This window comes from Natator depressus, chromosome 13 (assembly GCF_965152275.1).
Source record: "Natator depressus isolate rNatDep1 chromosome 13, rNatDep2.hap1, whole genome shotgun sequence".
Lineage (NCBI taxonomy): Eukaryota > Metazoa > Chordata > Testudines > Cheloniidae > Natator > Natator depressus.
The window spans coordinates 17,835,463-17,858,735 of NC_134246.1; the positions used below are offsets into that span (position 1 = coordinate 17,835,463).

At 43.4% G+C, this 23,273-nt stretch overlaps 1 protein-coding gene across 3 annotated transcripts in view; it reads left to right on the forward strand.

Annotated features, from left to right (window-relative positions):
- The window catches only part of PREX1 (phosphatidylinositol-3,4,5-trisphosphate dependent Rac exchange factor 1), a 221,193-nt gene that overhangs the window by 180,343 nt on the left and 17,577 nt on the right, over positions 1-23,273 (forward strand). For 2 of the 3 annotated variants that reach the window (XM_074970042.1, XM_074970040.1), the window contains exons 18-29: positions 170-318; positions 3,066-3,151; positions 7,062-7,198; positions 7,870-8,041; positions 10,848-11,014; positions 11,870-12,031; positions 12,645-12,855; positions 14,175-14,454; positions 16,195-16,395; positions 21,557-21,645; positions 22,157-22,239; positions 22,964-23,054. In XM_074970042.1, the coding sequence (XP_074826143.1) occupies positions 170-318; positions 3,066-3,151; positions 7,062-7,198; positions 7,870-8,041; positions 10,848-11,014; positions 11,870-12,031; positions 12,645-12,855; positions 14,175-14,454; positions 16,195-16,395; positions 21,557-21,645; positions 22,157-22,239; positions 22,964-23,054 (1,828 nt within the window). The remainder of the gene's footprint in view (positions 1-169; positions 319-3,065; positions 3,152-7,061; positions 7,199-7,869; positions 8,042-10,847; positions 11,015-11,869; positions 12,032-12,644; positions 12,856-14,174; positions 14,455-16,194; positions 16,396-21,556; positions 21,646-22,156; positions 22,240-22,963; positions 23,055-23,273) is intronic. The other variant, XM_074970041.1, reaches the window with a different exon arrangement.

Below are 23,273 nucleotides of genomic sequence, written 5' to 3' on the forward strand. Positions count from 1 at the left end.
AGGACATTCAGTTGTGTCTGTGTGTATTGGTGTTGATACTTGCAGTGTCCCCATAAATCTCTGTGACTATCAGTGAGTATCACAAGAGCCAACCCTCCCTGCATCCTGAACTGTTAAAGACCTTTCAAATGACCTAAAGCTTTGTGTGGTATTTATGTTTCATTTGCAGATGGCCAGCCTCCAGGTTGGAAGAAAGATCTACTCCATTAATGAGGACCTGGTATTCCTGCGTCCATTTCAAGAAGTGGAGGCCATCTTAAACCAATCTTTCTGCTCTCGGAGGCCACTTAGACTTCTGGTGGCCACCAAGTCTAAAGAGTAAGTGCCCAGAGGGACAGACATAGAAGGTTATCCGGAGACATTAACTTTTTTTACTACCTGTGGTTAAGGTAACTACATAAACATGTTACCCATCAGAAGTTGCAGTTCAATACGCTGTTAAAAGAGGTAGAAGTTGTGAATCATGCTTGTTAGTGATCCTTACATCTCTTAAAGCAGCTGTGGATTATCCTTTGTGCATCAGAGTTAACTTTTGGCCCTCATGTGCACAAATGAAATTGAGTTACAAGGAGTATAACTTTGTCAGCAGCAGAAAGCTTCTCAGCAGTAGGTCTTTGCTTGAGAGAAAGCACCTCAGTCTACGGTATCACTCTGCTTGTTGTTGGACTGGTCTTTCCATCTGAGTTCATACAGTTTTGTGCTCCATAATGAGAGCGTAGGCTGCTGGTCTTTCTCCCTAGTCCAGAAAGGATTGACACCACACCCAGACTCTTGGGTCAGGCCCTTCTTATCAGGGCCTCAAACTTTATTTCTTCTACACAAAAGACTAGTAACTCAAATTTCTTCCCGCGCAATCCAGGGTCTTCTTTAGGAGCTCTCTCTTCTCTGCAGATTCCCCTCTATATCCAGCTGTCTGAGAATCATCCACAACATGTGCCCTTTCCCCTTGTGACCCAAGGGCTTCCTGCCAAAGCCCCCTCTGCTCTTGGCAGCTCTTTTTCAATCCTCCTGCAAGCGATTTGCCTAGGAGTCAAGGGCCTGCCACAGGAGCAAATCCAATTCCTGCAGCTCTGCCCCTTGGGTTCCCTGCAGGAACCTTCCTACTCCCTGCAGGTTTGCAGCTCAGCTGAGGTACTTGCTGGTTGTATATTTAGCTGACTCCTAGCTAATCAGTCTCAGCTAAGAGATAGCTAATAAGTCACTGCTGGGCCCCAACTCCCCTTAAAGGGTCAGATACCCCGTGAAAGAGGGCCCATAGTGAATCAGGGTCCCGTGTATTATTGGATTACATAGCCACAGACTTTGCCATGTAATCTACCCCTTGATGTGGAATTATGGTCCAGAGTCTAAGCTTTTATTTAAAACAATTGGCCAGAACCTCAGCTGATGTAAATCAGAACAGCTGCATTGAAGTCATCCTGGAAATGGAATTTAATATAAAAATAAACAACATGGAGGTTTCTGTACTGACTGTATCATTCACTTTCAAGCTAAATACATTAAACACACCAATTTTTAATTAGCAAGACATAATTTTTATCTCCCAGACCAAATTGCTACAGAACCCAGGCTGGATGTTGGTCCAGCCCAATTAGTTGTGGGGTACATATTGATAACGCCATCTGTCTTTGTTTCTGGGGTATACAACCTGCAACTTCATTTTGAGCAACAGGGACGTGAGCCAACAAAACCTGTTAGTATCTGGCTCCTAGGAAAACCTCAGCAGAATTCATTTCTTTGAACTGAGAATAATAGGGGTTATGTCCTGTGTGCTCCCCCTGCACACTATGCTTAGCTGTAGCCTTCGTTAGACCTGGGTTTTGAGTCTGTCTCCATGCAGGGGGGCTGACCCACCATATGTTCAGCTTTCCTACGCTTTGCATTCAGACATGTGCAGCAGCTGTCTTTAGTTTTTAATTTGCATAGACTGTGATGACGTTCCAGAAAGAAACACAATCTGCAAAACTACTTAGTGACAGTCACTTCTGTGCTCACAAGAGCTTAACTACTAGGTGGTTTAGTGTTTGTTTCTTCTTCACTTTTACTGTCGCTTTAATAAATGGCATGTCCATACGGAGAGTTAATGAACAGCAAGCTGGGAAGTAAATCTACAGTGCTGTAGCACACCATGCATTAATTGACCATGTGGGCCCTACTACTGCACACTAAAAGTTCCATAGTGGACTTTGACCTACTGCTGTTTGAAACAGTTAGCGATGAGCATGCGAGGATGCTGTAGGTTTACATTCCAGCTTGCCATGCACTGGCTCTCCGTATGGACCAGCCCAACAAGAAACACAGACTAGAGTGGGTTATATTGTATTCCATTCAGGTCCTATGAAGCACACGCTCCTAGAATTAGCCTAATCAGTTGCAAAATAACGTTGTCCTGCATATGAGGATTAGCTGGTTCATCACAGGCCTCATTATTGCATACGGTACATATTACCACAAGGCCACTGATTCAAATCCAGTTCAGGGTCAAAAGTTGTTACCATCAGAGACTGTTTGGTGGCCTCCTATGTGAGCGTGGTGGGTCTCAATCCAGTTCCAAGAGCACAGATGTCCACAGCATAAAATCTACCCCCACCCCCGTTGGCACTAACTGCGACCTCTGTTGTCAAGTGACTGGGCTTGCCAGCTAATCTATCCCCTCAGCTCTAGAGAAGGTTCCTTCTAAGTCGGGCAGCATGGAGGAAGCTTGCACTGGTGCTGCCTAGACTGCACAAGTTCTGTGGGTACTGGGAAGACATCTTCATTCTCCAGGGTTGTCAGTCCGGCCATAACCCACATTAAAATAAAATAAAGGTCAAATTATCATCTGACAGAAGGACAGCTGAGGTGGTAAAATAAGTTACTGCTATGTGACAAGAGCTACTGCATGGTGTTAACTCATCTCTTATTAAACTTTTAGGGTATATTTAAAGCTGTTTGCAAACAGTCTAGGAATTTTATTGAGCCCCAAACACACAGAGGTATGATCTTACGCAAGAACTGATAGCAGTACACATGGGTCTAGCAGTCTAATTTGACATGCTGCTTTCTTTCTTTCATGTTTTCTGCAGAATTATAAAAATACCAGATTGTCACGAAGCTCTTTGCTTCCAGATACGGGGAACAGCGCCACCCTATGTCCGTGCTGTGGGCAGAGGTAAGCAAGGGGTGTGTGATGTAGCTATGGCGTGAAATATTGAAATATAGACAGCCAGGTACATCCCTCTGACAGAACAAGAGCCACATTATATTGTCCCAAGGTCCTAAAAAAACTCTGTGGAAGTCTCTAAGTTCCACAATCACAGAGCAGGACCCCTTGTGCTAGGTGCTATACAAACACAGAGCAAAAAAAGAGTGCCCTTCCCAAAGAGTTTGCAATCTGAATTCAGTATAAGTATTGCTTCACTATTAAAGCTGGGTGTTGGGTGGCTGTTCCCACCTACAGGAAGCAAAAAGTGACTTGGCTCAATGCCAGGAGAAATGTGTTGTTAGATTTGGAAGGGATGTTGAGGAAGCATCATCACTTGAGCCATTGCAGGCTGGATAAAGCACTTGAGAATGTACAATAGGAATCACTCTGATGCTCTCAGGTGGATGGATCATCTTTTCAATGATCATGAACTTTGCAATGCATTATATCAGATTTGGGGACTGCTTTTCCTTCACACCAGTTTGTACTGCTGTAACTCCATTGGCTTTAATGGAGTTATGCCTAATTTACACTAGAATGAGTAAGAGGAGAATTGGGTCCTTCGGTTCTTTTAAATGGAGAAAGCATAAGGTGTGACACAGAGATATTCATTAGTGCTGTGACTGCAATGTGACATACTCCTGGGAGAATTCTGTGCCACTGCGCATGCGCAGAATTTATGTCCCTCACAGATTTCTTTGCTTCCACACAGAAAAATGACTTTCTGACAGGGAAGCAAAGGGAAGCCACAGGAGCGGTCATGCGACCCTCCCCAGCAGTATATTTTGGAGGCCCAGAGCAGCCAGCAGAGAGGTAAATCACTGTGGGGCAGGAGGCAGGACTGGAGAAGATCTGCTGGTGGCTCCTAACCAGCTCCAGGCTCAGCTGCTAGTCCCGGCTGGGCTGGGGAGGATGGGACTTCCTCTTCCCTTGCACAGCATCCAGGGCTGGGTCAGACCCGCCCCCAGATTTCTCCCCTGGCTGAGGGAAGCTCTGCAAACTCCCCCTTCCCACTGCCCCCCAGCTTCCTGCACCCATCGCTCCTCAGCTGCAGGAGGAGGGATCCCTGTACAGGGAGCTGCTCCTCCACTGAGATACACAGTGATCTCCTACCTTTGTGCAGCCAGTGGCCTGTGCCTCCGCATTTCTCTGACCAATAAAATTTGCAGAATTTTGCAGAATTTTAATTTTTTGGCACAGAATGCCTTCAGGAGTAAATGTCAAATGAGCCACAAATGAAGCATTGCTCCTACCTTTATCTTTGGCAGTTACAAAGGGTAAGACCTTTCAACTGTATATGGTTTCCTTCCTTCAGTAGGATTGTGTGTATGTACAAATATATAATGTCAGTATTTAGAAACAATACAAAGACTTATCATCCCATATACAGGCAACAATACCCTACTTCAAAGCACCTTTTCATTACATACCTTCAAACAAGCACAAAATATAATTTTTAAGACAAAGTACAAATGCATTTCCTTAATGTGCTAGCTAGCATTTCTGAAGCCTTTACTAGAAAAGGGACTAATTACACTGACTAAAATTGTTTGTATCTTAGATAATTGAGCTTAAAAAGTAATTATGACTTTAATGTAGACTCATAGGGACTAAATTCTGATCTGAATTTCATTCATGTAAATCTACTCAACATGGTTGAATTACTCTGGATTTACTCTGGTGTAACTGACATTAGAATGCTGTTCCTAAACTCTGGCAAATTGCCTAATGGGGAAATATTCAGCTTCTTTCAATTAACACGCGACAGTCTGCAAACTGTATAGTTATGCAAATTTAAACAACATCTTAGCCAATTAAGACTAGAAAGAAAAGATCGTCAAAGATTCCCAAAAGATAAGTTTCCCCCCGTAAGAATTTCATTAGCTTTCTGCTGTGACTGTATCCAGGTTTATATAAGAACGGCCATACTGAGTCAAACAAATTGTCCATCTAGCCCAGTATCCTCTCTTCTGACAGTGGCCAATGCCAGATGCTTCAGAGGGAATGAACAGATCTGGGCAATTATCAAGCGATCCATCCCCTCTCGTCCAGACCTGGCTTCTGGCAGCTGGAGGTTCAGGGACACCCTGACCATCTTGGCTAATAGCCATTGATGGACCATGAACTTGTCTTATTCTTTTTTGAACCCAGTTATAGTTTTGGCATTCTCAACATCCCCTGACAATGAGTTTTACAGGTTGACTGTGCGTTGTGTAAAGAGGTACTTCCTTTTGTTTGTTTTAAATGTGCTGGCTATTAATTTCATTGGGTAACCTCTAGTTTTTGTGTTATATGAAGGGGTAAACCTTAAATTCATATTGATTTAAAAGTGGTCCTTAAATAAAAAGACATTTGTCTTTCAGTCAAAGAGAGAAGGACTCTACATTGTTAAATGGGCCTGATTCCCCTCTCTCACTTAACTAGGACATTTTCCAAAGGTCACTGAAGTGAATAGCAGATTTTCCATTGGTTTCTAAGAATTTTGAATCAGTAAATCAGGATTAACTCCACTGAGGCCAGAGGCAAATCATACCTTATATGTCCACATGTGTGAGTTAGAGGGAGCTACCTGTAGCTGATCTGAATTTTCTGTAATTTTGGAATGAATTACTTTAGACAATGATCCAAAGTGCATCGATAACATGAAACAATTGTTACATACTTGCTGCCTGCCTATAATTTTTATTATGAAAACCTGGTTTGATAGCTAAAACCACTAACTTGCAGTGATAAGTGAGGGGGCGGGTTAAAATAAACGTTTAAAATGACTTGTGGAATTCTTATAATTTGCAAAATAAGATTGAAAGTCCCAATTTCAGTACAGTTGATAAAATACTGTGTTTGACAGAAAATCTGCATAAAGTAACCAACCGTTCATGCATTGTAACATCAATATTTTCTTTGTACTAATTCATTGCTTTATTATGGATTCTGTTTTCACTGTAGAACATTGAAAATTGGGAAACAGGCTTGGCAAAACAGGGACTCTATGGGTAGGTCTACACTGCAATTAAACACCCGCGACTGACCCGGATCAGCTGACTCGGACTGTTTAATTGTGGTGTGGACATTCAGGCTTGGGCTGGAGCCTGGCCTCTGGGACCCTCACCCCTTGCAGGTATTTAATTGCTGCATAGACATACCCTACAAGTCTTAACATATATTCTGTGAATCACTGTGTTTTAGGCAGACACAAAGGGCCTGAATCTCTTCTTTCAACAGTGTATATCAGAAATCACTCCAGTGAAATCTGTAGGACTTTTCCAGAGTATAACACTCCAGTCTAGCCCTTTGATGTATACTTTGTGCCCTCTAGAATGAAGCTAGACACTCTGGACTCAATGTGTAAATGAGGGCAGGGGACCTATTTTTCTGTTCTCTTGATCCTGGGCCAGCCAGTGCTTGATAAGTTTATGAATGGTATTAGATGATGTAGGTGCCTGTGATAGCAGGGGACTGGACTCAATGACTCAGTAGGTCCCTTCCAGTCCTAAATTCTTAGTATCCACATATGCATGTGCACTGGAATAACTGACTAGACAAAGTGCAAAGTACTAGAGAATCAGACAGACACACAGCAACTTACCAGAGTGTAATTTACAACCTCATCTTGCACATCACCTACGATGTAATAATGTGTGCACTGAGGGCCCAAAAGAAAGGCTCTGTCTGAAGGTTATATACATTTGCCTCACATGACAAAGCTCTTCCAGAGCTCTTTCACCAAAGCCAGCAAAACCACAAGATAGCTCCCAAATATCCTGACTCCCCACACATCTCAGCCAGAAATGCTTTTCACTCCCTCTGTTCTCTTAATCTGCTCCATAGTTGGGCTGCTGAGCTGTTTGAACTCCCCTCTGGTCTGTCTCTGTTTCAGGCTCCAAGGCTGCGGCTGTGGGACTCCACTCAGGGCAGTGCATTTTGAAAGTTAATGGGAATAATATGATGAATGAAAATTACACAGAAGTTCTGGAGCACTTTACAGCGTACAGGAACAGGCAGCAGGAATTGCTGGTAAGTACACAGATGTGAGGCCTGGATGGAACTTAACATAACGTTTTGAGAGGGAAAAATAATGTAATAGTCTTATACACACGTGCTCCTTAAAAAGTGTGTTTTAACTTATCCGCCCGCCGCCATGGGACCCTACTGTCATTAATGGAGATGCTTGGAGTGAAACCCTGAATAGAATTTACCCCTTAGTTGTAAAATGTGTATGAATCACAAGTATTCCAGTCCATAGACTTCTAAAGATTGCTTCCCAGCTAATAGCAGAGGTAGATTTGCACTACAAAATTTAAACCCAGATTCATATTTCATACACCTAAATTTCAGGGGGGATCGGACCTGGATTCTACTCCAGCCCACTTTGGAGATAGGGATGAGCTGCAAAATTCACATATACATCCAGGTTTATACTCCAAACCTACACCCCTTCTTCAGAGTGTTCAGGTGTTTGTATCTAAGTTATTAATTCTTAGGTTATGGTTGCAACAAGGTTCCAGTTGCCAGTAGACTAAACTCAGCTCTCACATACATGACACAGAACCCCTGACTAGAGGACAAAAACTTTTCACAGCCATCATCAAAAGGCTTAAAATCCATGCGAGAAGAGAGTGTGAAATCCAGGTGTATCCCTGATGAAGTTGAGGCAGCTCTTCATAATGTTCCTGTTCTTTTGAAAGGGATTGTACCAGTGGGTGTACCGAACACACGAAGACGCTGAAGAGGATAGAGCTCAGCAGCCAACATTTAACTCGTACCTGAACGGCAGCCATCTTGAGTCAAGCGAAGGACAGCTCTCAATGGAAGGAAGTACAGAACTGGATCCCCTTTATAAAAGCCAACAGGAAGCAGGTAAAGGAAAGCCCATCCAATTTCATGAAGGAAGGAAATGTAGGCAGGCAAGCCAGACACTTTCTGATTACTCAGGAGAAAAGGGGTGATGGAACTGTGAAATGTAATTATTGCTGTAGAAAATCTCTCATTCTAGCAAAATGTGCAACAAGCTGCAGCTTCCCAGGTGAAATATTATCATGCTCCAGTTTATTTGGGAGGAACATGAAATTGGGATGTAACATGGAAATCTTGCTGTTGTGGCTCTCAACAGAGAGGAATGTCCCCTGCTCTGAACAGAAGAGACAGCATTAATTAATTGTGGAGTTTTAGAGCCTGTTTCTTGCTGGCGCCTTCGGGAATCTCTATAAGTACGAATGTCACAAAGCTAGGTAGGGAGAAAACCCTCCTCTTTTCAGTACATCTGCTTAGTATTCTCTCTTGCATGCCATGCCCTACAGTCAATGACTGGGGCCCCACGTGCTGAGAGAGTATGTACTAATAGGAGTTGTATAGTCGGTAGCTGTGACGTCAAGCCACAGCCCAGCATAATTACACGGTGTCTGAATTTTGGGTCAAGATGCATCACATTGGAAAACACTTTTCATGAAGTGAGCCCCGCCCCTGTGCCACGTGTAGCTCAACTTCTTTGGATAGTTCTCCTAGCTCTTGCTCAGTAGAAAGCAGGGACTGATTCACTCTTGAAATATGGGATACTCAACAAGCCCTGTAAGGGGTCGGGTCTCAACTAGAGTAAGGGACCATGGGATATGGTTTACTGGCCTCCATAGGGTGAGCTAAAGCTGAGAGATGAAAATGAAAGGCTAAAATGACAGGAGAGGAGGTTCTTCCTCTGAGACATCTGGCCCCCATTTGGCATTTTGGCCACATGGCTCCCATCGTGGGCATTAGATTATGACTAAAATAAATATGGTATTTATACTTAACAGAAAACTTAATCCAAATGTAACAGAGCTCTGGGCATGATTCTTTGGCATGGTACAATCTAACCTTTAGGGGCAGATTCTGATAGCCCCATTCACACTGAGCAGCCATCTATGCCATATTGGCTTCAGAGGTACTCCTGACATGCATACAGTGAAGGATGTGCACAAATCATTTGCAAGACTAGGGCTTAAGCAAGACTCAGGCCCACCATGTTTATCTCTTCCACATATTGTCTGTGTTTCTTAGCCTGCTATGCCAAATGAAACCAGATGGCAATATCCCCCGTCTTACCCCTCCAGGACAATTGCTCATTATTAAAGTTTCTGGAGTGAGCACTTCTGATAGCTGTGTGGTATCATCTCCCACAAAGGAAGGGCTGGGTGATGGCAGCAGCAGGAGGAGGGAGAAGTGTTCCCTGGAGCTGTGTGGATGACATGGCTGCAAACTAAAGATCTGCAAATAACTCCAGCTAGAATAATGTCTTTTTTTTGTAATTCAAGTGACTTTGATATTCCGGACCAAATTTTCAGAGGGTGTGCAAATTGTGTCAGCAACATTTCTGGGCACATCACTTTCTACAGGCAACCCTCCCCTTAGTCTAAGTATAAGTAAAAAGACTGACTTACTTCATATTAAGATATTGATAGAGAAAATTAATTGATGTGGGAGGACATTCCCAAAGAACACTCCAAGGGGTATGCAAGTTGAATCCAGACTCACTGGACCCCTATTAACAATAGATCTGGGATCACGTGTACAGCAATGCAAGTTGCATGCAGACCCTAATGCACCAGGGGATCTGAAGCCAAACACTGTATCTCCTAAACAGGGGTGTGTGCAAGGGGGGGCAAGCAGGGGCATGCCCCCCACCCCAATAATTGTTGCAGGCACAGAACTTCTCCAGCTCCAGGGCTGCAGAAGCAGGGAAGATTGAGCTGCTGCTGGGGCTGGGTGGGGAGGGGGGACAGCAAGTTCCTCCTGGGGCTGGGTTGGGAGGGGGGGCAGCAAGCTCCTCCCCGGGGGTGGGAGAGCAGTGAGCTCCGGCTGTATGGGGGATGGGGGAGCAAGCTCCTCCCAGGGAGGGGGGGCTGAGAGTTCCTCCTGGGGCCAGGGAGAGAGGGGAGGCAGCGAGCTCTGGCTGGGTGGAGGGGGGGCAGCGAGCTCCTCTCGGGGGTGAAAGGGGGGCAGCGAGCTCCGGCCTGGGAGGAAGGGGGGAAGTGACCTCCTCCTGGGGCCAGGTGGGGAGGGGGGGCAGCAAGCTCCTCCCAGGACCGGGAGGGGAGGGAGGGTAGCAAGCTCCTCCCGGGGCCAGTGGGGAGCGGGGAGAGAGATCTTCTGTGCCCCCCCCCCCCCCAGAAGGGGTCAAATTTAAATTCCTGCGCATGTCCCTGCTCCTAAAAGGTAGGGGCTGGTCCAGAAAAAACCAAGGATAGGCCACTGCAAGACGCACTGCAGCACCTCTGGACTGCCTCTGCTGGTGAAGTTCGTGCTGAGTGGCATTGACAGCTGCCTTGGAGAGGAGGTGGTGATAGCACTGACTGCCCTTCCCTGGGACGACGCTCCCTCTGGCACAGCTGCATGTGAAGTGCACTCACCAGGGTGAACCTGTAGCACTAACTGCAGTTTGGAGTACAGTGGTGACAGGGCTTCAAGGGAAGTCAGTTAGGAACAGTAAACTGCTTCGTGTTTCATCAAGGACGTTGAGAGCTAATGTAATTTACCTCCCATTTGAGAGTCCCTGCCAGGTACCATGATCTGTGCCATAAATGTATGCTGGGCATACGTGTCTCCTGAGCGTGTGTGTGCACATGCACACCTGCGTTTGTGCGTGTGTGTGTTTCTGAGTGTTGGTTCCCTAACGGCTTGCCTTTGGTTCCAGACTCTCCATTGATCATGAGCGAAGACATGCATCTCATTAGCTTGACTGTGGACAATGTCCATCTGGAACACGCGGTGGTGTATGAATACGTCAGCACTGCTGGGATCAAGTGTTATGTCTTGGAGAAAACCGTAGAGCCAAAGGGTTGTTTCAATCTGACTGCAAAGGTACCCGCCACCATACATTGCCAGCTTCCTTCCCAAGCACAATAAGGGAAACCAATGAGCCAGGCTTACCCACTTTGTCTGTTTGGTGACACGGCATGTTATGCTATTGGCCCTGCCTGGAGCTTAGGCTAGTTCATTAGAATGCACCAGTGTAGAGTAACTAACTCCTGTTTGGTACAGGCAAGTTGCACTGACTCTCCCTTCATTTCAACTCTTGAGGACTTGAGTCAAGACACTCTTGCAGGAGGGTCCTCAGCTGGGAAACTCTCCCAGTGAAACTCTCCCATTTTTGTCTGTCCACTAGAGCAGGAGTTTGCTGCTTCTCAGGGCAAATGTGAGGTTCATCCTTTCAGGCAAACATTTGCTGCCCCTTGGGGTAAGACTATGGAGGTTTTCCCCATCAGATGCGTTGGGTTGGTTGATATGAAGCATGGGTTTGATTGCTGCCTAGTGTGGGCAGGAATGATTGGTATTATGTTTTGGTGTGCACTACAATGGACAAATAATAAATGTCTGCATCAAGTAACAATAACATTATTGGCATGTCCATGCTGGGACAAAGCAGAAATAACAAGACAGAGCAAATGTGCCAGAGACTGAACATTCCCTGTGGCAAAATGACTGTTTTGAGCACATCCAATATATTTTAAAAACTTCTGGCTGAAGTTTTGAAGTGTTGAGATTAGGCATGACAATGATTCAGAAGGGCTAATTAGGGAAGAAAGAGGGCTGGATGTGTGCTGAATGCCACTTTCCTGAAACATGCCAAAATGTGGGGTGTATACTGCAGTGGAAGGATATTGCAGTATTCCTGGCTCTCAGCCTTTACCATTGGAATTTTGTTTCCTTTTTCAGATTTTAGAAGCCTTTGCTGCAGATGACAGTCACTTTGTGAAGAACTGCAAGAAGCTCATCTCCCAAAGCAGAGCTGTGGAGACCATGCCAGAGTATGATTTCCGGCAAACCTGTGACACTAAGCTGGAGAGCATCTGCAAAAGATTCACCAACTACCACAAGGTGCAGCGTTATTAGATCTCAGTGACGTATCTAGACAGTCCTATACTGTCAAGATAGTGGGGTCTGAGTATTCTTTGCTGTGTTTTCTCCATTAATTGCTTTAGAGAGAAGTGTTCTACTGAGCTGAGCACAGAACTAGAAGTTATGTAGATTGCAAGCTCTGTGGGGTAAGGACTTGTCTCTAGAGCATCTACACACTGTTGTCTCTATGGGCTGGAATGCATGCCTCTGCTGACAGATCCATCCTGCCCATCCAAATGAGGAGCCCAACCCCGTTCTCCATCAATGACAAGAGCTGTCACATGTCTGTGTTGTGCACACAAGTTACTATGATTGCTTGAGCACATTGTATACCTGTATGCACAAACTAAGTATGCTTTCGGTACAGTTATCTGATATGTTTGAAATCTGACCCTCAGAAGAACTTTTTAAAATAATTCTCAAGGAAATTAAAATGTCATTTTTTCCAGTGATATTTTTGGAACAGTACCTTCCAGGATAGCAGAGATGATATGGCTGTGGAAATGGGAGGCTGGCAGGGAAAAATAAGGATCTTCTGTGTTGCATCATCTTTTTTGCAAATGAAATCTCACAAACTTGCTTTATCCCCCAGTTTGCAGATGAGCTCAAAATGAAGGTGAGCCCAGCCTTCAAACAAGCCACATCGGAGCCTCACCCCCTCAACAGCATGGATTTCTGCCCCACCAACTGCCACATTAATCTCATGGAGGTATCCTACCCCAAAAATACTACCTCAACAGGAAGGTCATTCAGCATTCGCATTGGACGGAAGCCATCTATAATTGGTCTTGATCCGGAACAAGGTGCTCATGAGTGCTCCAGTGGCATTATTTTAGTAAAAACAGGAGTTGTATTTTCAGTGAGTTCAAGACAAATCCAAAGAAATGTTGCCTTGACAATATACTTTTTTTCTTCTTTTTAAAATGCTCATAGTAAGATGGCAGGCAGTATGCAGTTACTGTAAAATAACTCAATGCCTTGGGCACAGAGTATGGCTTCAAGTCAAACATCTTTAACTGCGAAGTAATGTGGCTTTCTCATCACACCTAAAATGCCCTGGGGTGTTTTTTCCACTTAGAAGAGTTGTCTTATTGAGTGGAAGAAAAAAGTGATGGGGCTAAGTGGTTCCATAATGTGAAGTTGTATCATAATCGCAAGGGTGAGAAACCTCAAGTAGCCAATCAGATAGTAGTGCTCTTCTCTCTGAGCCGTTACTAAACTAATCCCCCACATTGGCACTAGGCGGCTCTGTAATGTTGGAGGTGCTATCTTTCAGATATATGGCTACTACTTAGGATTTCCTTGCCAGGCAAATCCTTGTGCTGCAATGTTTCACTGTTGTACCTCTCACAATATACTTCTGAGTCATTCAGTGTCCAACAAAATGAGTGTGCAAGAGGACTTGGGACAGCCCCTTGGAAATCTGGACTATCCCAAATATTGAAGAATGGTTGGAGACCCTGTTCAAATTAGGCCAACGAGAGAAGCCCTGCCCACTAGTACTTTTTAAAGATCCCACGGCACTTTTCATGAGAGTAGGAGGGGATAATCACAGTATCACAGTCATGTTCCAGCTCTGCTGTCGATATTCTCCTTGCCACCATTTGTAAATGAAAATAATTATTCTTTACTTTTCCTGACAATGATAGTTATTTTCCCAGGGGTCAGTTTTCCCATCTGTAAAGCTGGGATAATACTGACCTAACAGGTTTGTTTCAATCTTAAATTCGTTAGCATTTTAAAAATGCATCGAGCTCCTCAGATGGTCAGTGCTATGAATGGGCAATGTACTATTATTAGTTATATGAGTTACCATGATCATGAACTACAGTAATGGCAAAAAACTTAGTTTGCATGCCATGGAGAAGTCCTATAGAATAAATAGAAAGTTATATTTTTGCCACAGTGTTTTAAAGAAGGTTCAAGATTCCTATAGGGAAGCGCACATTCTCTATTAAACACTGTAGGATTTTAGAGCAATTTCTATAGACTAACCTATTTAAATTTCTGTATGAGCCTATTGTTTTAATTCCTATTAAATTCCATAGAAACCTGCTCTAAGTATTGAGAGGTAATACATACAGTCACTAGAGCCATACTAACTACTTCCTTCAATGTTTAGTAGGTACTCTGAATCCAGTCTCATACACTCAGCATTGCATCACCACCATGGCTGCACCATCATGGAAGTGCCTAACCCCAGAAGATGGAGAACTCAACCCACATGAACAATATGAGGGTAGCTTTGGCCAGCAGAATGGGGGAACAAACCAGGAGGAAAGGGGACTCAGCTTTCTGCTGAAAGAAGAAGACCGGGAGATACAGGACTCGTACCTTCAACTTTTTAATAAACTAGATATTGCAGTGAAGGAAATGAAGCAATACGTCTTTCAGATAAATAAGTGAGTAAAGAGACCCCTGTGTGTGCGCTGCTGAGGGCACGTCCTAAATAAAGGGACACACTATCTGAGAAAATGGAAATATGCAACCACAGAAATATATTCTGTGTCCATTAGCACAAATTATAATATGTTAGTATTTGTGTGCATACCCCCGCCCCCCGCACTGCAACACGGCCTTTTGCTGGATGGAGGCGGCCGGAGTTGCTCAAATGCAGATCCATCTACCTATATGTCATTTCCACTTACATAATGAGCTAGTGTAGCTGCTCTTTGCACTCTCTGGCTTGAAGTCTATGTTAGAACTAAAGGTTGTCCATTCTGGTTCTGATTCCTATTATTTGTTAAACTCCAAGAGTGGGCTAAGTGCTGTACAAGACACAGACACTGGGAAAATCCCTGCCCCGAAGAGTTTGTCTATAAGACTGACATAAAAATACACTGGGAGGCCCAGATGAGGGAGCTATTTTAGATCGGAAGTCAGTAGTCAAAAGGGATTTGAATAAGAAGGGCCTGGCAGACTAGGACTGAGAGTTCATTCCATGGAGAGGGGAAGCATGGGAGAAGGTACAGAAATTGGAACAGGAGAAGAAAGGAACAATGAGGCTGACATTGTTAGTGGAATGAAGAGGGAAGGTGGGATATGGCAGGAGTTGGATCAATTACAAAGGCCACTGTTTATGCCCCATGTGTGTGCATTTAACTCGTGACCGTGGTGGTTGTGTGTGTGGGTCAGGCCATAGACTGTTATGATACATGCCCTACTTGGGTTGTGGGGGATAATGTTTTCTTATTCTAAGATGAACAGCAGAAGGGGCTCAGTCTTTGCCTTCTATCCTTCTTTTTCTGGCTTTAACCATGGGAGTCAGCTTAATAGGTCAAGTAAAAAGGACTCTTTATAAATGTGATTGCAGTTTGGCAGACTCAGCACACAGGAAAATCTGCAAGGCTTTGGGCCAGTCTCAGCAGGATGAGATCTCCTGAAAGAGTTAGCACATACTGACTAGAATTCTTCCTCCACTGGCCAATAAAAGGCAAATTTATGATGTATACTCTGTGGTTTTTGGAGTGCCAGTTAGTGTCTAGAGGAAAAATCCAGCAGGAAAAAGGATGCAAACGTGGGGACGTTTCTTCACTCTTGATGGAAGTGAGACTATTTGTGCAGAATAATTTATTTTAGCAAATAATTACACTTTAAAATGTGCCTAAGAGTCTCACAGTATTTTGCAGAAAATCGGGTGGATGACTATTCCTAGCATACTGCCACAGTTCTGTGTTGCTGTCTTTTTTTATTATAAACACTGTATTAATGAGGAGGGGATCATCTACACCTGCACAAAACTTTCATAACCAAAACTCACCTGGTTTTGAGAGTTCTTGCAGGGCATGTTTGATTAGGTTTTTGAACCTGGGTTGATATTTTTGTACAAGCTATCTGAAAGTCAGTGCTTTTAACCTTAAACTAGTCAGAACTTGGCAGTTTTAGCCAAGTTTCATGTTGCACTTTAGGTTCTGAATGAATGCAAAATTCACCTATTGTGAGTTCACATGAACTAAAACCAAAAAAAATTTGCATGCGAATCAAACTGAGTGAGTTTCGTGTAGCTCCCGTCTACATATAGCTGAAGTAATAGAAATGTTGCTTTTGATTTCAAGTGCACTTGAGTTCAGATCACAGTAGTGAATGCATAACTCACAAGATTACTCACCAGTCACTGAGAGCAATGTGTTTTACCTTTCTAGGCTTCTGTCCACCATAACAGAACCCACTGGCACATGTGAACATCTGTCCAGTGAGGAGACATCCCCACCTTCCTTGGGGGCTGAAGAGAGCGACACTGACAAAGCTGAGCATGGTGGGAGTAAGAAGGTTTGTTTCAAAGTTTCTGAGGAGGACCAGGAAGACTCAGGACATGACACAATGAGTTTCAGAGACTCCTACAGGTGTGTTCAAAGATATACATGGCTCTCCATTCTGGTCGGCAGAGTACTTTGAGGCTATTTAATCTTAATATTACAGTGCTGGATGGTAGTTAGACAGATCAAGACAGATTAATAATCAGAAAGTCAAGTAACTGATACATAGGATAATGCTGTTGAAATTCATAATACTAATGAATTAGTACCTCGTACCATATTAGTACTAATATGTGGTAGTTATACATTATGCTTACACTTTAAAAGTGCCGTACAAACTGTAGCATATATCCTGAAATCCTTACTGCTTACTTAGCAAAACTGTCCTTGAAGTAACTTCAATTTTTATTATTGAGTAAATGCTTCAGTGTTCCCCCCATTACCTAATTAATGGGCCTATAGGTCTGGACACTTAGGACTTGATTCCATTCCCACAGAAGCCTGTGGCAAGACTCCCATCAGCATCAGGGAATGTAAGAATGGGCCCCAGTTCCTGCTCATATGGTATGCATTTAAGTGTATCCAGTACAGGATTCACAACGTCTCATCCATTTGACATGGCTCACATGTCACACAGGCTACCACAGGATCCATTTACTGCAGGGTCAAAAGATCAGACAGTCATCTAAGGTCAGAGAGAAGGCTGTTCTCCAATGAAGTGCAGCAGCTGCAGGAGGGAATTCTCCAGGGTTTCAGGAGGTGTAGCCCATTGCTTTAAGACCTACTCAGCAGCTTCTGTATCTGATCCTGATGGTTCAGTGCCTCATGTGTACAAACACATTGTCCACAGAAAATGCAGACTAATTAGGGTTTGGGAGTGATTATGCTGATGGTTGTATCTTGGCTCCAGTCTGAGGTTTCTAGGCTAAACAATGTTAATGTAGCACCAGTTGTCAGGAGAGCTCACCAGCAGGATTGTAATGATGCTGTATTGTTCTCTGTGATTTTAGGTCTTAAGCAGAACAGTTTCTAGGCAATACATTGAATGATAAGGAAGCAAAGGAAAAGCATGTACGGGACTGTAATTCCTGATATTAATATGGGTGTGGTGATTTGCTACAAGGATAACCACTCTTAGTATAGTTACCCACTGTGGGCTGATTAACCACCATGGGATTTCCCCTGGTAAACACAGACATCCAGATTTATCCCTGGTGTATCTCCAGTCATGTCTGTAGAATTACACCAGGGATGGTTCTGGTCCCAAGAGTGTTTCTATTCTTGGGAAAGTTATAAGACCTGTATAGCATTTAAAGTGGAATGGTATTGGAATATTCCCCATCAAATTACTCCATTGAGGATCCTCCAATAATGCTAATTTTTGCCTGCCTCAGGTTCCCAAATACCTTGGGGTTCACTCTAGAGTTTATCATCTATTAGGACAAAGCAATAAGACCTACTATGGGCACCAGAAGATCTTGCAGGGGTCCTCACTTCAAGCAAATATTAAAGTAGTGTGTTTCTCATGGACTTTCAGCAGGTGCAAGGGCTCCCATATGATTTCTTGCAGGAAGTCCTGTGAAGCCTCTGGCCAGCTCTTGGGAGTCCCCTTTCAGGTTTTCAGAATAGAATGAAGAGAGACAGGGTTTTTCTCAGGTGTTAGCACTCTGAACCAGCTTCTGGTCTGAGGTGTACAGCCCAGCATAATTACCAGTGCCACAGTGAGTGCCCCTAGAGAGAGACAGCAATGCCCACTACTGCTAGGATTTTTAAAGGTGCCTAAAGAAATTAGGCACCCAACTCCCTTAGGTCCTTTGAAAATCCCAGTCCATGTGTTTTGGGATTAGAACCCAGCTGTGCAGCTCAAGGTTAGAACTAGGTTCTCTGGGGCTTATTTCTCTTAGGAAATAAACAGCATTATTTTCAAGTCAGTGCTTTATTTTGTAGTCAGTTATACATTATTAAGCTCAAGTTATCTCACTGCTCTTATTATCACACAGATAAGCATAGCAAACACTCCTTCCCCCATCCCCCACTCACAGCCCCTCTAATTCAAGGCTTTTAGAAAATTTACTTATCTTGGAACATCAAAAAGTTTAATGTGACTTTTCCCCTCCTATACCATATAACTGTGAGCCACAGAAGCTCGACAGAGTTTGTAGACTGCTTGATCTTATAATCGATGCTATTGTAAGAGGATTTTTCCATTCAAGTCTGTGAACAATTTTCCCAGAAGCCTAAAACACTGAGAAGCAGAAATGGACATCCCGCCTTTTTTTAAAAAAATGGGTCTTTGAAACCACAAACTCAAATATTTGCTCAGGTGTCTCAAAATCTTGTTTTTGAGACAAGATTGACTTGCTGCTTCTCCTGGAATATTTGCCGCTGAAGGAAATCTCACACACTCCACAAGAGCCGTCTTTCTTGGAAGAGTACATTTTTAAAGGCAGGACTTCAGAAGAGGGTAAACAAGTTGCCTTTTTCATCTTCTAATGGAGAAGAATGTGCATGTTATAGGCCTGCTCTAGTACAGAGCAGTCTTGTCAAAGAGAGTTATAAAAATCAGGATAATTCAGTCTAATCACACATCACTGAAGCTTGTGCAGTATGGACCTTTTCTCCTTGTTGCTATTTACATTGATGCAAATGAGGTATAAAATGCTACTCTATCAGAATGGTAGCATGTTATCTTCATTGTGCACTGATGTAAGTGGCAACACAAGATGCAAAGCAGTGAAAAATCAGAAGCCTTGCTTTAACTGTTTAACCTTTTGGCATCTGCTTATGGGCTAGGTTGGGATAAACTCTCGGAGGTCGTGATTTGACCATGGGTGACCCCAAATGAGAGTTAGCACATGTTTGGTTGTTCCTGGGCCTGAAGCATGAAAAGGTCCAGATTCTGATCTCTGTTACACCAGCTGTCAGTGAAGACAATAGTTATTCCAGATTTAAACCAGTGTATCTGAACAGAGCATCCAGCCTGCAAAAACTGTATTTGCAATTGTAGCTTTTTTGCATTAGATGATGCTGGCATCTGGAATTCTTCACAACAGTCCATATGATCTCTTCTTGCTCTGTGTGGTAAGGCACGTAGATGGCTTTTAGATAGGCTCAGCGTGTCCACTGCATTATTGGCCATGGAAATGTGGCTAGATAGAGCTTTGCATGAGTCTGATAGCAGCAATGACTACTGAACACTAAACGGTACTAAGAAACAGCCCTGAACTGGGTAGTGTTCATGCTAATTTATGTGAAAGCCTCAACGTATTTTAGAATCTACAAAGTAAGGGAAAAAATAGGCCACAACAGTTGATTAGTTGATTAGAAGTGCTATTTCTTTTACTTTCTTGTTTTAAAACAGTGATAGCATGAGCTGTAGAGTCTCATTCACAGGAATTAACATTTATTTCCTCTAACACTGGAGCTTTTTTACAAGTAGAAAAATGCATTTTCTTATTTTAAACCCTGGTCTAGGTACCAAGTAGGGTGACTTTGGTGGGTTCAAACTTGTTCCTAGGAGACATTTGCCCACCCCAATATGAAAACCTGCTTATGTGCTTTGAAGGTCTTTTAATGAAATGCAAAGAGTTGTCTCCCTCTTTTAATAGGAAGCCCATTTCTGAATCCTGTTTTACTTACACAGATTCAACAATTGAGCCTAATCTATTATGGGTAACACAGTGAGATCAAAGATAGAGTCTCCGTGGGGCTGTCACTTGCTTTAGAATTTTACACATAAATGTAAAATAGGAAAGATTATTCTGTCTTATCTTTATGAAATAGAGGCAAACAATTAGGTACATGTAACAGATATGATAGTTACCCAAGGGGGAATCAAATGTATTTTGATAGTTTTTGATCCAGAAAATGGATACTGAGGAGCTACAAAAATGAGCAAATTACAGATAAGAATATGCCTTGTTTGCATTAACCAGGCTCCTTTTTCATTGACTGTTGGGAGAACTAGTTCAGAAGGTTTCTCCCAAAGGGTTTGTACTTCAGTTCAACAGTACTGGTTATCTCCCTTTAAACTTTTTCAAAAAGAGGAGAAAACAGACCTGACTGATAATAGCTCTTACAAGGGCAAACAAAACCCAGTTCAGGGAAATAGGACTCTGTAGGTCCTTTTTATTAATGAGGGAAATTACTTTCATTCTTACAATCGCAAAGTTCAGAGCCCTTCTGGTTTAGGTTTACATTTTTTAAAATCAGTGCTGGTAAGTTTCCAAAGCTAAGGTTTGAAAAATTCTAAGCCAAGGCTAGATAAAAACAGTGAACTGGATTCTCCAGTCCATCCAGTTCTCTTTGCACCATGAGTATGGGGCAGTGAACTTGAAGCAGGAGGAGACTTGTGCTGGAGAATTCCCCCTGTGTACAGGAATCTCCTCTGCGGTAAAGCTGGTTGAAGTGACCCTCCTGCTTCTTGTGCCAGCTCTGAAGAGAGGCATGGCAGGGGCGGGAAGGGAGGGAGTGTGGTAAGGGAAGAGAAGGGAGTGGGCATGACAGTGCAAGGCTCCACTATGCTCAATTCTCCACTGGCGTAAGGTCCTTAAGGTTCCCTTCCCTTTCAGCTCTGCCCCTGCAACTTTGTAACGTATGCTGGAGTTAGATGGCTGAGAATACATGACCAGGCCCCTGTGCTTGGGCTCAGTGGAAAATCAAGCCCACAGAGTTTAATTTTGTATTGGTAACCCTCTCTGGGTGTTCCAGGAGCATCTTTAATGAACCCTCTGTGCCCTGATAGTGATGAGACACTCACTGGGAAATCAGCGTTCATCCTTTATAAGAGACTTGCTCACAATCATGCTTCAATAGTCCCGAGAACTGAAGGATGTCCTCTGCAATTAAAACCCACGGCTGGCCAGAGCCAGCTGACTTGGGCTTGCAGGGCTTGGGCTAAGGGGCTGTTTAATTGTGGTGTAGACCAAGCTCTGGGACCCTCTCACCTCGCAGCGTCCTAGAGCCCCAGCTCCTGCCCGAACATCTACCCTGCAATTAAACAGCCCCCTAGCCCGAGTCAGCTGGCACAGGCCAGCCATGGGTTTTTAATTGCAGTGTAGACATACATTTACTAGCCAAATCAGGAGGCCTCACTTAGTATTATTCAGTCCCTACTCAAGTCAGCTCACATTAATGAATAAGGACATTTCCCTGAGGGACTGTAGGGTTGAATATAAACCGAGTAATAACTGAGTCAAGGCCCCGGATAAGGAAAAATATTCAACATCTTCCTTTCTTCTCCTTCCAGTGAGTGTAACAGTAACCGGGACTCTGTGCTCTCCTACACCAGTGTACGGAGTAACAGCTCTTACCTGGGCAGCGATGAGATGGGATCAGGTGAGTGAGTGCCTGGCTATCAACCAGGCATAATAAAAGAGGCTCTCCAACATCAGATGGCACAGCAGGCTAAACATCTACAGCTTTGCTGGTTGTTATTACAAGGATGTTTAGCTGCAAAGGCGGTTCATTCAAAGGAACACAGACCAAACTAGTCACATGATAATTAAGGAGTTAGAGGTCTGCTCTTTCCTCAGTGGACCATTGTACTCTTGGTGTGTGGAGGAGAAATTAGGCCAGATTAGAGTCCTTTGTTGCTGATTTGCTTACAGAGGGTATTTGCATAGTCTGAAAAATATTTTGATCTGTGGACTGGGGAAGGAGAGCTCGCAAGCCACTCAATTTGTCTTCACTGATCTCTTCAAGGTGATTATATTGCAATAATACTCTTCATTGTGAAAATCACGGTCACAGTGCTTTTTTGGTTGTGCCATAACCACATCACAAGATGTGAGAGACCCAAATTGATGAGATGGTTTATAAAAAAAAAAATTCATCTTTCCTTTATTAGGTGACGAACTTCCCAATGACATGAGGATTCCTTCAGACAAACAAGACAAACTCCATGGCTGTCTTGAGCATCTTTTTAACCAGGTACAGGACACTAGCACAGTTACATGAAGCAGCGTACGCTACATCACAGAACAAGATGTCAGAAATTTCAGAGTCTGCGTTATTAAATCATATCTCAGTAGAGATCCAGCTAACAAGGTTTTGGAATAAGATGCGAGGAAGTGGATGTAAGATAGTTTGAGGAAACAGTTTTGTCTCCACCAACATTCAAGTCGCTCTGTGTGATTAGGACAAGGGTGACCTGCAGCTTTGGATTCATGACAAAGAGATTTGAAAACAGATGAGTGAAAACCAACAATGAGTGAAATCTTCCTGTTATGAGTAGTCAGAAAAGATCTCATGGACATAATTTTTGGAAAAACAGTCTCCTATTAGCGGAAAAGAATGTAACCAAAAGATGTCTTTACACATTTATAACCTCAGCTAAATTGTTCTTCTCTGTCCCCCTTGTTCACCAGAGCCCAGCTCATGACTCTCATGCCGATACTGCATACACATAATTCATACTAGGCTCCTGGGGAGAGATGAGTGCTGGAATGGTTTAATTATGTTTGCTAAGGATGAGACTTCCATCAAAATTAATAGCTCTAGACTGGTGCGGAGGCATCCAGCTTAGCTTAAGTGAATATGTTAATGCCAACATGCAGCAAATGCAACTCTTTTTGCACTTTTCCGCAATAAGTGGCCTCTTCAAAAATTCTCCTGGAGTTTTACTAAGAGTGACCTAATATAATTCCTGCTCCAGGTGGATGCTATCAATGCGCTCCTCAAAGGATCAATCATAACCAAGGCCTTTGAAGAAACCAAGCACTTTCCAATGGACCACAGTTTGCAAGGTAAAAGAAAAACAGTTTGGTTGCATTAAATGATGTAATTTCCCAGAATACAACAAGCCCTTAACATTAAGAACTAGAGGTTCAGAAGTCAGTACACCCGAGTTCATGTACAAAATTGTGCACAGATAATTTGCACACACAGTTACAACAGTTATGTATGCAGTCACAATAACTGGACATATAAATGACCAGTGACGTGTTGACCATTGGTATTCTGTA